Genomic DNA, 15,067 nt, shown 5'->3' with positions numbered 1-15,067 from the left:
ACTATGTTTAGTAACGACCCGTAGCGGTAGACCTGATCCAATGGAAATACATTATGCGTTTGAGCTTGGGAAAATCCACTACACCAGTTTCATTAATACCAAAAAACTGCTGCATCATCTGGCTGCTAACGGCGCCATCTTGGAAGAGAAATACAACCTGTCTGAACAAAATTACACACACGTAGCAGATTAGCCTACAATGTTCCATGAGCCACGGGTAAATGGACTGCATTCATACATTTATATCCAAAGCACTTTACAACTTACTCACATATCCACAGCGGAGGAGACCATGCAAGGTGCCAGCCTGCTCATCAGGAGCAGTTAGAGGGTTAAAGGAACACGCCAACATTTTGGGAAATTAGCTTACCGTCTTCTCCAGAGAGAGACAAGAAGATAGATACCAGTTTCCACTCTGTGCGTTCAGTAGAAAGCTATGTCTGCACGTTAGCCTAGCTTAGCACAATGAATGGAAGCGGACAGTGCCTGTTAGCCTTCGGGAGAGGTGTTAGTTGGATAATGCCTAGGCTACCCGGCACTGTCCACTTCCATTCATTGTGCTAAGCTAGGCTAACGTGCAGCCAGATAGCTTTCAACTGGTATCTATCTTCTTGTCTCTCTCTGGAGAAGACGGTGAGCGAATTTCCCAAAATGTTGGAGTGTTCCTTTAAAGTTCGACACGCTGCCCGGGAGGAGCCGGAATCAAACACGGAACCTTCCGATTACCAGACGACCGCTCTACCTCCTGAGCCACAGACTTCCTCTTTGGCAGGAAGTTGTTCAGTGTTGTTCCTGTTGAACTGGTTTTATGTAGTAGTTTACATGTGTAAAAACTAATAATAATTCAAAGAGTTGATTATTTTATTTTATTTTATTAAGCCTTTATTTAACCAGGTTTGGCTCAATGAGATCCAGGGTCTCTTTTACAAGGGAGACCAGGCCAGGAGCAATAGCAACAGAGTTTCAGAATAAACACACAGACTTTACAGATACAAGTCACATCATCACATACTGTCTGACTAGCTGGACACAAGCCTCCTGTACAACACTACGATCTGTACCGGTAGTTTACCATCAGGCTGTGAAAGTACTAGACAGGAAAACAAACAGCCACTACCATTGTCATAGCATAACAAACTAGAATAATCTACTGAGCTGGGACACTCTTAAATTCAAAGATGCCTGCCTTACCTATAAGGTCCTACATGGCTTGGCTCCTCACCCCCTCTGTACTTTTATAAAACAGAAACCATCTGCTGACAGATAGACCAGGTCTGTTGTTAGAGGGGACTGTGTAGTCCCAAACAGGAGGTCTGCTTTTAGTCAGGCAGCCTTTTCCGTGAGAGCAGCCCACACCTGGAACAGTCTGCCAACACGGCTCAGGGAGTATCAAAGATACATTTAATTTAAATCAAACTTAAAATCATGGTTGAGAGATGGTCAAGTGTGCGACCATTTTAACTGAGGGGTTAATGTATTGTCATGTGATTTATCAGCGGGCTTGTAACCTACTGATTCCTACTGTGTTTTACTTATTGTACTGTGTTTTACTTATTGTACTGTGTTTTAATTATTGTAGTGTTCATGTCACCTGCGCCAGAGACTACAGTTGAAAATTAGCCAACCTGGCTAAACTGGGATATTTACAGTAAACGTTCCTTAATATGCACTGTCTCTGTATTTTAAACCAATAAATACAAATACAAAATGATCAGATAAAACAGAAACACAGACAACTTGGTTACAAATAGGCTTCACCAGGGGGACTGCCAATGGAAATTAGCCTTTTGGCTAAAATTGGGTGCATTTACATTTGTAAAATGTTTTATTAATGTACGCTGTCCCCCTTGATCAAATAAAGTAAAGCTAACCATCAGCCTTAAATACATTCAGGGTATTGTAAGATAAGAATGGAGATTGTTCCAAGCGGCAGGTGTGGAAAACCTAAAAGCTTTCTTTCCCATTTCTGTTCAGACTTTGGGGGAAAAAGTGCAGAAAGTCCTTCAAACAGAGATTGTAATTTAATTGAATGTCATTTAATTAAAGAAAGTGGAATGGGGAAGGGCACAAAATGTTTAAAAATGGTAAATTTATATAGAATTTTTTTCCAAAGCACTTTACAATTTTGTTCCTCACATTCACCCATTCACTCACACTTTCACTGGAGCAGGAGTCGAACCGGGAACCTTCCGATTACCAGACGACTGCTCTACTGTACCTCCTGAGCCACTGTCGCCCCTATCCTATAGGGAGGTGTAGTCTGACGTCACTTTAGTTTCCCACGCGGTCCACCCGTATAGGGATTTATCATTGGCTAAATGTATTATCGGCTATTGTAATAATTCTGCCTCATGAGCATTGGCAAGCTTTCCATTTCTGCACAAAGTTTGTTCCCTTCTATCACTAACATTATTGTTTAATCATTTTTGGTTGAAATAAAAATTAGTTATACTCATAAGGTTGTTTAATTTGTCTAATACAGCCAGGATTCTACTCTGTGGTGATGCGAGTCAGCAGCGCCAAAGTGAAGTGTAGTTCATCAGTGAACGAAAACGTAAACATTGTTATTTTGCTACTTTTACTATTAATTGTGAATTGTTTCATGTTGAGCTATAGATTGTGGATGAATACGCAGAAAGGTACACCATGCCAATGTTAATGCTTTATTGGTTTTAAAAGAGACGATTTAGAAATGTGTCCATTGGAAATACATTGCAATTTCAAGTGAGGTGGACCGGCCGGAAAACGACAATGACGTAACCACTACACCTCCCTATACATGTATCAGAGACACACTTTAGCAGAGCACACGGGGACATCGAAACACTCCGCCGATGCCTTGTCCCCTCAGCTCAGTGGTGAACGTGGCGAGGACGCTCTTTTCCAGATCGCTGTCACCCTTGGTCTGCAGGCAGTTCTGCCCGTTAGGAAAATAGGCCGTCTTGGCTCCTGCAACTTGAGTCACTTCTTCTAGGGAGGGAGAGAGAGAGATGAAGAGAGTATAGGAGACCAGCAGTGTCAACCCTTCCCCCTATCCCCACTCAACTCCAACCCACACATCAGACAAAAACCAAAAATGTAAACAAAGTGAAATGCCTCGTTTGCCTAGAGGTCACTATATGTATGACAGTGTTACAGATTCACTGGTCACTGACAAGGTCCTTCCGGTCCACAAAAAAATCGTACACACAATATTTGCATGTTAAAAAAACATGTTATTGGAAACGTAGACTATTGACTTACTGAAGCAGACTGCTAGTAGACTTACTGAAGCAGACTGCTAGTAGACTTACTGAAGCAGACTGCTAGTAGACTTACTGAAGCAGACTGCTAGTAGACTTACTGAAGCAGACTGATAGTAGACTTACTGAAGCAGACTGCTAGTAGGCTTACTGAAGCAGACTGCTAGTAGACTTACTGAAGCAGACTGATAGTAGACTTACTGAAGCAGACTGATAGTAGACTTACTGAAGCAGACTGCTAGTAGGCTTACTGAAGCAGACTGCTAGTAGACTTACTGAAGCAGACTGATAGTAGACTTACTGAAGCAGACTGATAGTAGACTTACTGAAGCAGACTGCTAGTAGGCTTACTGAAGCAGACTGCTAGTAGACTTACTGAAGCAGACTGATAGTAGACTTACTGAAGCAGACTGCTAGTAGACTTACTGAAGCAGACTGATAGTAGACTTACTGAAGCAGACTGATAGTAGACTTACTGAAGCAGACTGCTAGTAGGCTTACTGAAGCAGACTGCTAGTAGACTTACTGAAGCAGACTGATAGTAGACTTACTGAAGCAGACTGCTAGTGGACTTACTGAAGCAGATTGCTAGTAGACTTACTGAAGCAGACTGCTAGTAGACTTACTGAAGCAGACTGCTAGTAGACTTACTGAAGCAGACTGATAGTAGACTTACTGAAGCAGACTGTTAGTAGACTTACTGAAGCAGACTGCTAGTAGACTTACTGAAGCAGACTGCTAGTAGACTTACTGAAGCAGACTGCTAGATTGTTTCCTCCTATATACTGAGTGGTCCATTTGAATCCTGTGTCCGCGCTGCACTGCTCATACAAGCGACTTCGCCTGAGGAAGCTGAAATCATGTCCCTGTGAAAGGAAAAAAACAAAATTATAGTAAGAGCTGAATAATGTATCGAATTAATACTGATATTGCATTTACATGGACTCTAATATCCCACCGATAATCAAATTAATTAATTAATTAGATAGCCGTGTAAACACTTAAGCCTTAAGGTCCCTCTATAGGGGGACCCTGCTTTTCTTTTTCATAAATCGATCAATAGAGACCGTATTAGATCCCCAATTATCATATCATGGGGTATCACTGGAAAGCCACACTCATTTTTTATTTTGATTTTATTTTATTAGGGATCCCCATTAGCTGGTGCGATAGCAACCAGCTAGTCTTCCTGGGGTCCACACACAAAAAAACATACAAAAACAATCACTATTGCAAAAAACTAAAGTATTAAAATTCAGTACACACAATGCATAATGAACCTACTGTAACAATTAATATAGCTAAAATTACATTAGTGTAAAACAAAAACAAAACAACTCAACTTAGACAACTCATTGGCTACAAGCCTGTGCAAAGATTTTCGAGATCGCCAAATGATTGACGGAGCTAGAGCCCCAGGAGTCGGGGGTGGTAATGTGTACTTTTGCGTACTTTGAGGCACGCCTCACATATCGGCATGTAACTAGAGAACCGCTGAACGGATTTTGTCACCTGAAAGGGCAATCGACAGGCAACAAATAGGGCTTTAATTCTATCTATATATTGTATTAAAATAAATGCACACCCGAGCCACTAGAGGTCGGCAAAGAATCGTCCACATGTGGGCCCTTGGATGTTAAGAAAAAAAAGAAAAGAAAATGCATACACTGTATTGCTGCAACAATTACCAATGTGTTTTTACACAAATGGCTCAATAAAGGAATCTGAAGAGGTCAATGTTTTTAAATATTTTTTTGTAGCCAAGAGTAAAGACCATAACCCTATCAAAAACAGTAGTCAAAGTGTATATTTTCATTTTTACCGATGTTTTATATGTTTTATCGAAATACAAATTTATCAGAAAATGCTAATTATCGTAAAATCCGCAAGAAATGACTAAATCCAGATACATTTTTCCTATCCATAGATGTATGATTTGGCCATAATAAGGTCAAGGTCAAGTTCAAGGTCAAATATGAATTTATAATTAAAGTCGATTATCATGAATTACTGTATCTACAAATCCTTCTGTTTAATCATCTTCCCGCGGTTCATTTGCTTAGATTTTTTGTACACATGATCTCAATAAGGTGGTGAATGAGCTCAGTGAGCATTTTCTTGTGCCCCGCAGATTTAACATGATCAAAGATGCAAAAATCATAAATCATAATTAATCATAATTAATGTATTCAATATTAATAAATATTCAACAATATTTCTGACACTGGAAATACATACCCCCAGGTCCCTAGATGTTCCTAGATACCAATAACATGCAAATTGACCTTACAGAAGTGGAGCAATCTTCCATTTACTTAGGCATGTACCTTTAGGCGAAAACGGTCTACAGATTAACAGGTTAAACCAAGTTGTTTCTCTCTCGTTGGAATAAAACTGGTCTTTCTGTTTTGACCATTTAACGTTCTTTCTCCGGGTATCTTTTATAAACCAACAGGCCTGTGCTTCAGTCGGGTCTGGTCTGTCGGGCATCTGTTGAGGAAGTGGTGACCTTGGGTTAACTATCCTTTAACGTTTTAGGGTTCAATTTAAGGCCAGGTATGTTAAAAGAACACGCCAACATTTTGGCAAATTAGCTTATCGTCTTCTCCTATCTGGCTGCACGTTAGCCTAGCTTAACACAATGAATGGAAGCGGACATGACCGGTTAGCCTTCGGGAGAGGTGTTAGTTGGACAATGCCTAGGCTAACCGGTCAGGTCTGCTTCCATTCATTGTGCTAAGCTAGGCTAACATGCAGCCAGATAGCGTGTATGCTTTTACCAACCCAGTTGTGTTTCCGGGTTCACGTTTTGCGCTCTGATTGGCCACTGACCTACACGCGTACACCCCCCTCGCTCGCGCCTTTGGGGCGTGAGATATGAAGACCGGTAGTAATAATAAACACTCGAAACAGCTATTACCAGACAATTACAACAGCAGTGGTGCCTGCTTCAAATGTCACGTATTATAGGCTATAAGCCCGTGTAGATCTATTCGGAACAATAAACATCGCCACCTTCTAGCAAAACATGACACAATGTGATCCTATCTCCGATAGAGCGGCTGGTCACAGAGACACGAGTTGAACGAACACATCGGGAGGAGAATGAATGAAAACTTTATTTAACAGATTGCAGAATGGGTACAATACAGTACGGCTCAATACACACAATTGTTAAGGGGATGCAGACCAGAGAAAGACTTTTGTCTTGTTTACATCAGGTTCATTCATTCATTCATTCTCCTCCCGATGTGTTCGTTCAACTCGCGTCTCTGCGACCAGCCGCTCTATCGTACAATACAGTACGGCTCAATACACACAATTGTTAAGGGGATGCAGACCAGAGAAAGACTTTTGTCTTGTTTACATCAGGTTCATTCATTCATTCTCCTCCCGATGTGTTTGTTCAACTCGCGTCTCTGCGACCAGCCGCTCTATCGTACAATACAGTACGGCTCAATACACACAATTGTTAAGGGGATGCAGACCAGAGAAAGACTTTTGTCTTGCCTGTCTTCATATCTCACGCCCCGAAGGCGCGAGCGAGGGGGGCGTACGCGTGTAGGTCAGTGGCCAATCGGCGCAAAACGCGAACCCGGAAACACAACTGGGTTGGTAAAATCATACACGCAGCCAGATAGCTTACAGAGAGGAAACTGGTATATATATTCTTGTCTCTCTCTGGAGAAGATGGTAAGCTAATTTACCAAAATGTTGGCGTGTTCCTTTACGTACTGATTTGTATGCACCATACATGTCTCCTCTTGGAGCCCGGAATTTGCCTCGGAAAGACCAAAGACATTGAGTGTCAAATATCTTTGGGGAGTGTTTTTTCAAGAAGATTGTTTCAAGGTATAAGAAGATCGAGGTCTCATATATAGAGTAGACAAAACTCTACGAGAGAGAGAGGTTCCACGTTTTGGCCAGAGTCGTTGTCTTTGTCAATAAAGTTTTGTTGAAAAGCACCAATGGAGTCAACGGTGTTTCTCTCTCATATTAATCTTCAAAAAGATATTCTAGACTACAGGGTCAAACACATAACATATAAACATGACAATAGATGAAGACATTTGGAGACAAATATCCTTTCTCTCAAACATATTACAATACGTACCATATTCATAATCATATGGAATCATACATATATTACGTAATATAGGGGTGACTGGCTCAGGAGGTAGAGCAGTCGTCTGGTAATCAGAAGGTTTCCTGTTCGATTCCCGCTCCTCCCGGGCATGCCTGTTGAAGTGTCCTTGAGCAAGACACTATAGCCCCTAATTGCTCCCGATGAGCAGGTTGGCACCTTGCATGGGTGCTTCCACCATCGGTGTGTGAATGTGTGAGTGAATGGGTAAAATGTGAGGAACCAAAACTGTAAAGCACTTTGGATAAAAGCACCATTTACCATTTATAATACAGTATATATTAATATGCACTGAATTCAAAAGCGGTGAGAAACCATAAACATACATACATATACTACAGTCTTTTTATCCATGGACCATGGTGGATAGTTGCTGGTCCCTGGATGTACAGATCCAGCACTGAAAAATCAAACCTCTACTGCTCCTCTACCACTCCTCCAAACTGATTTTGTGACTCCTATTGTTCTGGACCGGTCCAGATTTCACACCTCCACTGCCCCCCACAGGCTGGGGAGATTTTCATCTTAAATTTGTATTCGTCCCAAACGCCTCAGCTCCATCCGATTCCTTCGCTTTTTTCACTGTTTACTTATCATGCATTGCAACACTAATATATCGCTGCTGTCGGGACAAAACCTCATAACTCCATTTTTTGAATTTTTTTTTATTATATAAATCAACTCCGTAGATCATCCTCCATATGTGTGTGTGGGTTTTACAAAGTTTAAACAATGGGAAAGCATTAAACCGATCATCTGTCTAAACCTCCTAACTCTATTCACCCTCAAATCTGTGTTAGTTTTTTTCATCTGCTGAAAAGTTGGGTTTTTGGAGTTATGAGGTTTTGTCCTGACAGCAGCGATATGGGCAGTACCCCAAGTCAGACTGCCCCGAACCCACTTATTAAAAATGATCTTGGGGGTCTGAGGGCAGTAGCCCCCGACCCCCTCTCTGGGAGAGCACTTGAGTCAAGTACCCTCCCTTTGTTCTCTTGGGGGTCAGCTCAGTCACCCCCGAAATATAACACCTGAGTGTAGTTCTACAGGAGCAGTAGAAGGGAACTGAATCTGGAGTGCTGCATCTGTAGTAAAAAAAAATGTGTGTGTGTCGCACGTGTGTGTGTCGCTGCATGACTACGTTGCAATGTGTGCAATGAATAAAGACGTCTTCAAAGTCCAGTTTAAATATGAATCTTATTACAGTTGTTGTACCAGTACCTCGTTGCACATAGGCTTGCAGTAGATTTTGTTGCACGCGGTGACGCACAGCAGTCCTCCGTCGCGGGGGACCTCTGGCACGGGGCACCCTTCAGGCTCCGCGTCGGAACATTCTAACGGTATAACAGACAAGCAGAATCATTCAACCTGCTGACACCAGACACTCCGTCCGGGCTTCGGGGCGGTACCACAGCTGCAGTCCGATCCTGCTCACTCCTACATGGGGCGGTACCACAGCTGCAGTCCGATCCTGCTCACTCCTACATGGGGCGGTACCACAGCTGCAGTCCGATCCTGCTCACTCCTACATGGGGCGGTACCACAGCTGCAGTCCGATCCTGCTCACTCCTACATGCAAGCTGCTGTGTTTACTACGCCAGACCAGACATGTGTCAGCTTGCCTGAGTGCTTTTTTTTTTAATTAAATTCTAGTTTTTATATTTGTAACAATTTACAGAAGCTATGCAGCTACCTTATAATGTAATAATACCTTATAACACTATATTATTTTATTGATTATTTTATTTCCGTGTGATGCACACAAAGTGCCCAACCCTCATAAACACCTGATTATGATCATGATCTACAGTACCACAACCACAGCCCGAGTTGTGAGTGAATTAAGCAAAGGGGAACATTATGGCAGGAACCTTATTTTAGGAAAAAGAGTGAGGCGTGGGCGAAAGTGGCAATTTTCCAAAGTAAAATACCCAGAAGAATAATGACAATAAAATACATTTCCTTTTAAACAACTTTATTCTTTCTTTGCAGCCCGGTACAAAATGATCCACGGCCAGGTACCGGTCCGTGACCCGGTGGTTGGGGCCCTCTGATATAGAACCCTCTCTCTCTATACTCCATTATGCGCAAGCTTGCAGACTTGCGGAGCGTGTACTGGAGTAGATTATTCTATGCAACGGAGAAATACACTTTCAATTGTGACGGAGAGAAGATCATCTCCCGATTTAGATACAATTTAACACAAACGGATTTTGGTGCGTCTCCTCTCCTCTCATTTCTGTGCGTCTCCTATCCGACCTTTACTCAAACTGAGTGCATTTTACTCAAACTGATCTAACAATAATTAACATATTTACAAATCGTATTATGTTTTCAAAACACTCAAAATGGGCAATATCTCCATTTCGACCTATTTCTGAATTGCACAACATTTTGGGCTTTTCTGAGGAATCATGAGCTCCTTAACAAGACAGGTTAGACTGTGCCGGGTCACATATTCCTACTGGTTTAAATAAACAATTGGATATCATTTTGTGCAAAAGGAATTAGAGGTCTGTCCCAAATAAAGGCGGGTGAGTTCAGTCATTGAAGAGAATAAAAGCCTGGGCTACTAATAGAAGTTTTACGGTAAGTTGTGTACTTCAACTTCTAGCCAGCCAGCCTGAGGAGGAGGAGGAGGAGGAGGAGGAGGAGGAGGAGGAGGAGGAGGAGGCCACCAGCTCAACAACCTGAGGAGGAGGAGGAGGAGGAGGAGGAGGAGGAGGAGGAGGAGGAGGAGGCCACCAGCTCAACCTGAGGAGGAGGAGGAGGAGGAGGAGGAGGAGGAGGAGGCCACCAGCTCAACAACCTGAGGAGGAGGAGGAGGAGGAGGAGGAGGCCACCAGCTCAACAACCTGAGGAGGAGGAGGAGGAGGAGGAGGAGGAGGCCACCAGCTCAACAACCTGAGGAGGAGGAGGAGGAGGAGGAGGAGGAGGCCACCAGCTCAACCTGAGGAGGAGGAGGAGGAGGAGGAGGAGGAGGAGGAGGAGGAGGAGGCCACCAGCTCAACAACCTGAGGAGGAGGAGGAGGAGGAAGAGAAGGAGGAGGAGGAGGAGGAGGAGGAGGAGGAGGAGGAGGAGGAGGAGGAGGAGGAGGAGGAAGCCACCAGCTCAACAACCTGAGGAGGAGGAGGAGGAGGAGGAAGAGGAGGAGGAGGAGGAGGAGGAGGAGGAGGCCACCAGCTCAACAACCTGAGGAGGAGGAGGAGGAGGAGGAAGAGGAGGAGGAGGAGGAGGAGGAGGAGGAGGAGGAGGAGGAGGAGGAGGAGGAGGAGGCCACCAGCTCAACAACCTGAGGAGGAGGAGGAGGAGGAGGAGGAGGAGGCCACCAGCTCAACAACCTGAGGAGGAGGAGGAGGAGGAGGAGGAGGAGGAGGAGGAAGAGGAGGAGGAGGAGGAGGAGGAGGAGGAGGAGGAGGAGGAGGAGGAGGAGGAGGAGGCCACCAGCTCAACAACCTGAGGAGGAGGAGGCCACCAGCTCAACCTGACGCACGCACACACACACACACACACACACACACACACACACACACACACACACACACACACACACACACACACACACGCACGCGCGCGCGCGCGCGCACACACATAGTACTTCAGTAAAAGTACTTAATTACTTGCTACCCCTGTTGAATAATGCATAATATAACAGCTGATGGAAATATACTTAAACATTGTGTTCATCATTTCATCCAAAAATGCTGCATGGTCCTACCCGCCAGCTGCTGCAGTGCGTCAGACAGACTCCTCATGGTGGACAGAACCTCAGCATGCCGGCTGCTATTCAAGCCACACAAAAGGGAATCGCCACACTTCACTGCCTCCTGGTGGCCAAAACCAGACACAACACTTCAGTATGTGGGAGACATTTCTTTTTTTAGTTAGAAACACGACGTATTAGGGCTGAACAATTAATATTATATGTGTGTGTGTTTTATATGTTTATACTTTAAACTTTATACATATGTTTTATATATATATGTTTTTTTTAGTTTTTTTTATCCACTTTTTCTCCTCCTGTTTTTCTGTGTTTTTTCTCCCATCCCAATTTAGTTCCCCCCTCCCCTTCCTGGTCGTTGCTCGCATGTGCCCCCCACTGGTCGGTCTAGGGAGGGTTGATAGATACTATCGCATGTCCCCTCCGATACATGCAGAGTCAGCCAGCCACTTCTTTTCACCTGCCAGCGCGGACTCCCATTGGTGAGGTGTAACGTGTGGGAGGCTCACACTACCCTCACTATCTCCCTTCCTCGCTGTGCAGGCGCCCTGACCGACCTGTAGGAGTCGCTGTTTACAACGACCAGATTACCACCCACCGGCTTCCCTCCCGCTGACTCTGCCAATTGAGCCAGTATGACGGCCGGCCAAGCCGGAGGCAACGCTGACAGCCGGATTCGATACCAGTGTCCCTCGCATTGGTGACGAGCACTTAGTCCGCTGCGCCACCCAGCCGCCTTTTATATAGATGTATATATATATATAATAATATAATATGACTTAATTACAGTAAGATGCTGCATTTGTTAAACACAAAATGTGCGTTAAAAAAAACAATCCTACATTGTGTATTGTGGAGATGCTAAGAAACCTACAAAGCAACATTTCTCTCTATATATTTCTCACATTCTCATTTTTATGTTTTTCTCAATTAAAATAACAACAAACAAAAAATCCCATTCCCTCTAATATTATCTATCTGGGCAATTCATTGCGAGGTTGGTTCAAAGGTATCGTTAGTTTATAATAATCCAGGAAGAGGCTGATCTTGGACACCGACAGGCGCAAACCGTACCTGGAGCTGAGAGGAGAGATGCTTCAAGTCTATGGGTGACGTACAGTTGTGACTCTCACCTTCACCCGGAGCTGTGGCAGAGAGTACTGCAAAATAACAACAGAGAGACAGTCTGAACCCTTTCACTGCCACACAACAGAAGGTTAACCCTTTCACTACCACACTACAGAAGGTTAAGACTTTCACAACCACACTACAGAAGGTTAAGACTTTCACTGCAACAATACAGAAGGTTAACCCTTTCACTACCACACTACATAAGGTTAACCCTTTCACTAACACACTACATGCAGACGGTTAACCGTCTGTAGTGTGTGGTAGTGAAAGGTTACCCTTCTGCAGTGTTGGGCAGTAGCTAGCTACAAGTAGCTTGTTGGGCAGTAGCTAGCTACAAGTAGCTTGTTGGGTTTATTTTCTTAATCCCCGAGGGGAAACATGGTTTGCCACCAAGTCAAGTCAAGTCAATTTTATTTATATAGCACATTTCCAGGCAGCGGCAGCTGGCACCAAAGTGCTTCACAGGCAAGTTGATAAAAACAAAATAATGTGATGCAAGATATAAGATTAAAAACATAATAAAGCAATGAAAGTAATAAAAACAAAATAATATGATGCAAGATATAAGATTAAAAACAGATGACATCCGATACTATCTATGTCATCCAGCCTGACAAACATGAGGTTGAGGAACAAGATATTTCGTTCACCAACCAGATGGTTGAGTTGTGCAGTTTAAGCTGAATCATTTTGTTTGCTACACAGTAAATTTCGCTGAGTAAATTTTACTCAAACTGAGTACATTTTACTCAAACTGAGTATAAAATTGTACTCACTTGGGCTCAAATGGACTCAGTTTGAGTCAAATTTACTGTGCGAAATTTACTGTGTAGGATATGTGGCTGAATTGTATTGAAGGCGCTAGAAAAATCAAAGAACATTACATTACCCTAACAGAGCTGGCAGGCGATTCAAGGTGGCTATACATTTGGTGCAACATAAAAATCAGTGCATCGTCGACTCCTACACTCTTCCTGTATGCAAATTGCAAGGGGTCTAAATAAGGTGCCACCTGCTCCCTGAGGTGGCCCCGCACAACCATTTCAAAACACTTCATGACGTGGCATGTCAGAGCAATGGGTCTCAGGTTAGTGAGGCTATTACGCACATTGGATGTATGTTGGATAAACTAACTGTCCTCATAGGAAAAATAGGGTTCTTGGAAGAGAAATCTACCTAGAAACTGGCACTATATGTGCAGGGTCAACAATGTAGTTACTGTTACATGTTTACTTTACAAAGACTAAAGAGTTGGTGACCTTTGACACCACGACAGCCTTTGACTGACACAGCCGTGCAAAGAGTTTGTTTCTAATGCATGACGGCTAAGATACAAGGATTCTTGATAATTTTACGATTGTTAACGATTCTATTTCCCACCCAAAGTTACAAAGTACCCTCCCTCTCTATTCCACAGTCATACATCAGCAGAGTAGAATGGAGTATAATAGAATACAACTTTATTATCCAACCACAGCTGAAACAGCTACCTCCGCCCAGGCTAAACAAGACAACGATATGGTACAATACAGTGACATCGCAGGTGACAGTAGTATGACAATAATCTTACCTGCTAGTGAGCAGAGGAAGATCAGGGTTCCCCCTGTCATCATCGTCATGGCTGTTGTACTGTATCTTCTCTCCGCAGACCACTGGAGGGTGAGAGCCTCTGTCGCCTGTATTTATTGACTGGACTCCGGGTGAAAGTGTACAGCATTGGTCAATATTTGTTATTCTAAGAGAGACATTATGGGTGTGTCTTTCCAGAGACATTACCGGAATTGAAAGATTTCCCAAACTCACTGACTAATATGTGACAACGTCATTAGTAGGCTTTATTTGTCAGGTCAGTCAAACGAGTTTGGTGAGTTTGGGAAGTCTTTGAATGACTTCTGAGAATGTGCTTCATACAGTAAAAAAAAACACTATACAGGGGTGTAAAGTACTTGAGTAATTGTACTTTGTTACAATACTTAAGTACTGTTTTGGGGGATTTGTACTTTACTTGAGTATTATTAGGTTTGTATACTTTGTACTTTTACTCTATTACATTTCAGAGAAAAGAAACATACTTTTTACTCCTTATATTTAAAATGCAGACCTACAAAGTACAAAGTACAAATCTCACAGGTCCAACCATTTTAATTAGTATATTTTAATTGTTTATCTGGCCGAACTAACGTTAACGTTATTAATCCTGCGAGGTGCAGGTAAATAGCCAATCAAATCCCCACCAATGGAAAATGAACCCGCCCATACCCATGCTGATTGGTCCTTGTGCAACACTAGAAAGTAGGGATCTTTGATTAAACACCTGCTATCAGAAGAATAGACAGTCAAATCCGCATTATGCTGTGGTTAATATTGTGATATTATTCAGGGTACTCCCAGTATTGTGTCTTTAATATTGTGATATTATTCAGGGTACTCCAGTATTCTGTCTTTAATATTGTGATATTATTCAGGGTACTCCAGTATTCTGCCTTTAATATTGTGATATTATTCAGGATAATCCAGTATGCTGTGGTTAATATTGTGATATTATTCGGGATACACCATTCTGTTTTTAATATTGTGATATTATTCATGCTGTGATGTGAATGCCGTCCATGTTAGTTTACCTTCAATGGAGAAGTGCATTAAATAATTTTAATGCAAAAAAAGTGTCCTCTGTTCTTTCATTTCAGCATTGTCTATCGCAGAACACAGTCCATTGTGGGCAGAGTGTATGCTTGGTTTCATTCCAGCCATGCCTAAACACCAGCTGATGATTTCACTAATTGGCTCACCTCTTCAACTAACTCACCTGGTGCAATGTATAGTTAAAATGA

At 42.9% G+C, this 15,067-nt stretch overlaps 1 protein-coding gene across 1 annotated transcript; it reads right to left on the bottom strand.

Moving 5' to 3' along the window:
• Positions 1-2,031: 2,031 nt before the first annotated feature.
• Positions 2,032-13,900, bottom strand: LOC311234839 (uncharacterized protein). Its single transcript, XM_084322082.1, has 6 exons — positions 13,807-13,900; positions 12,180-12,265; positions 11,103-11,211; positions 8,605-8,717; positions 3,994-4,108; positions 2,032-2,970 (listed from the first exon to the last, which is right to left on the bottom strand). The coding sequence occupies exons 1-6, from the start codon at positions 13,853-13,855 to the stop codon at positions 2,798-2,800; spliced, it is 645 nt and encodes a 214-aa protein (XP_084178208.1). The 5' UTR covers positions 13,856-13,900; the 3' UTR covers positions 2,032-2,797.
• Between the last annotated feature and the right edge of the window lie 1,167 nt (positions 13,901-15,067).

The sequence above is a fragment of the Notolepis coatsorum genome (genome assembly GCF_963971535.1).
Source record: "Notolepis coatsorum genome assembly, chromosome: 9".
Classification (NCBI taxonomy): domain Eukaryota; kingdom Metazoa; phylum Chordata; class Actinopteri; order Aulopiformes; family Paralepididae; genus Notolepis; species Notolepis coatsorum.
This window is presented reverse-complemented; position numbering and strand designations above follow the sequence as displayed.

Coding starts and splice junctions, on each gene's coding strand:
- LOC311234839 (XM_084322082.1), bottom strand. CDS start 13,855: ATGACGATGATGACAGGGGGAACCCTGATCTTCCTCTGCTCACTAGCA. Junction 11,212..12,179: donor ATCTCTCCTCTCAGCTCCAG/GTACGGTTTGCG, acceptor TTTGGCCACCAG/GAGGCAGTGAAGTGTGGCGA. Junction 4,109..8,604: donor GCAAGCCTATGTGCAACGAG/GTACTGGTACAA, acceptor TTCCTTTCACAG/GGACATGATTTCAGCTTCCT.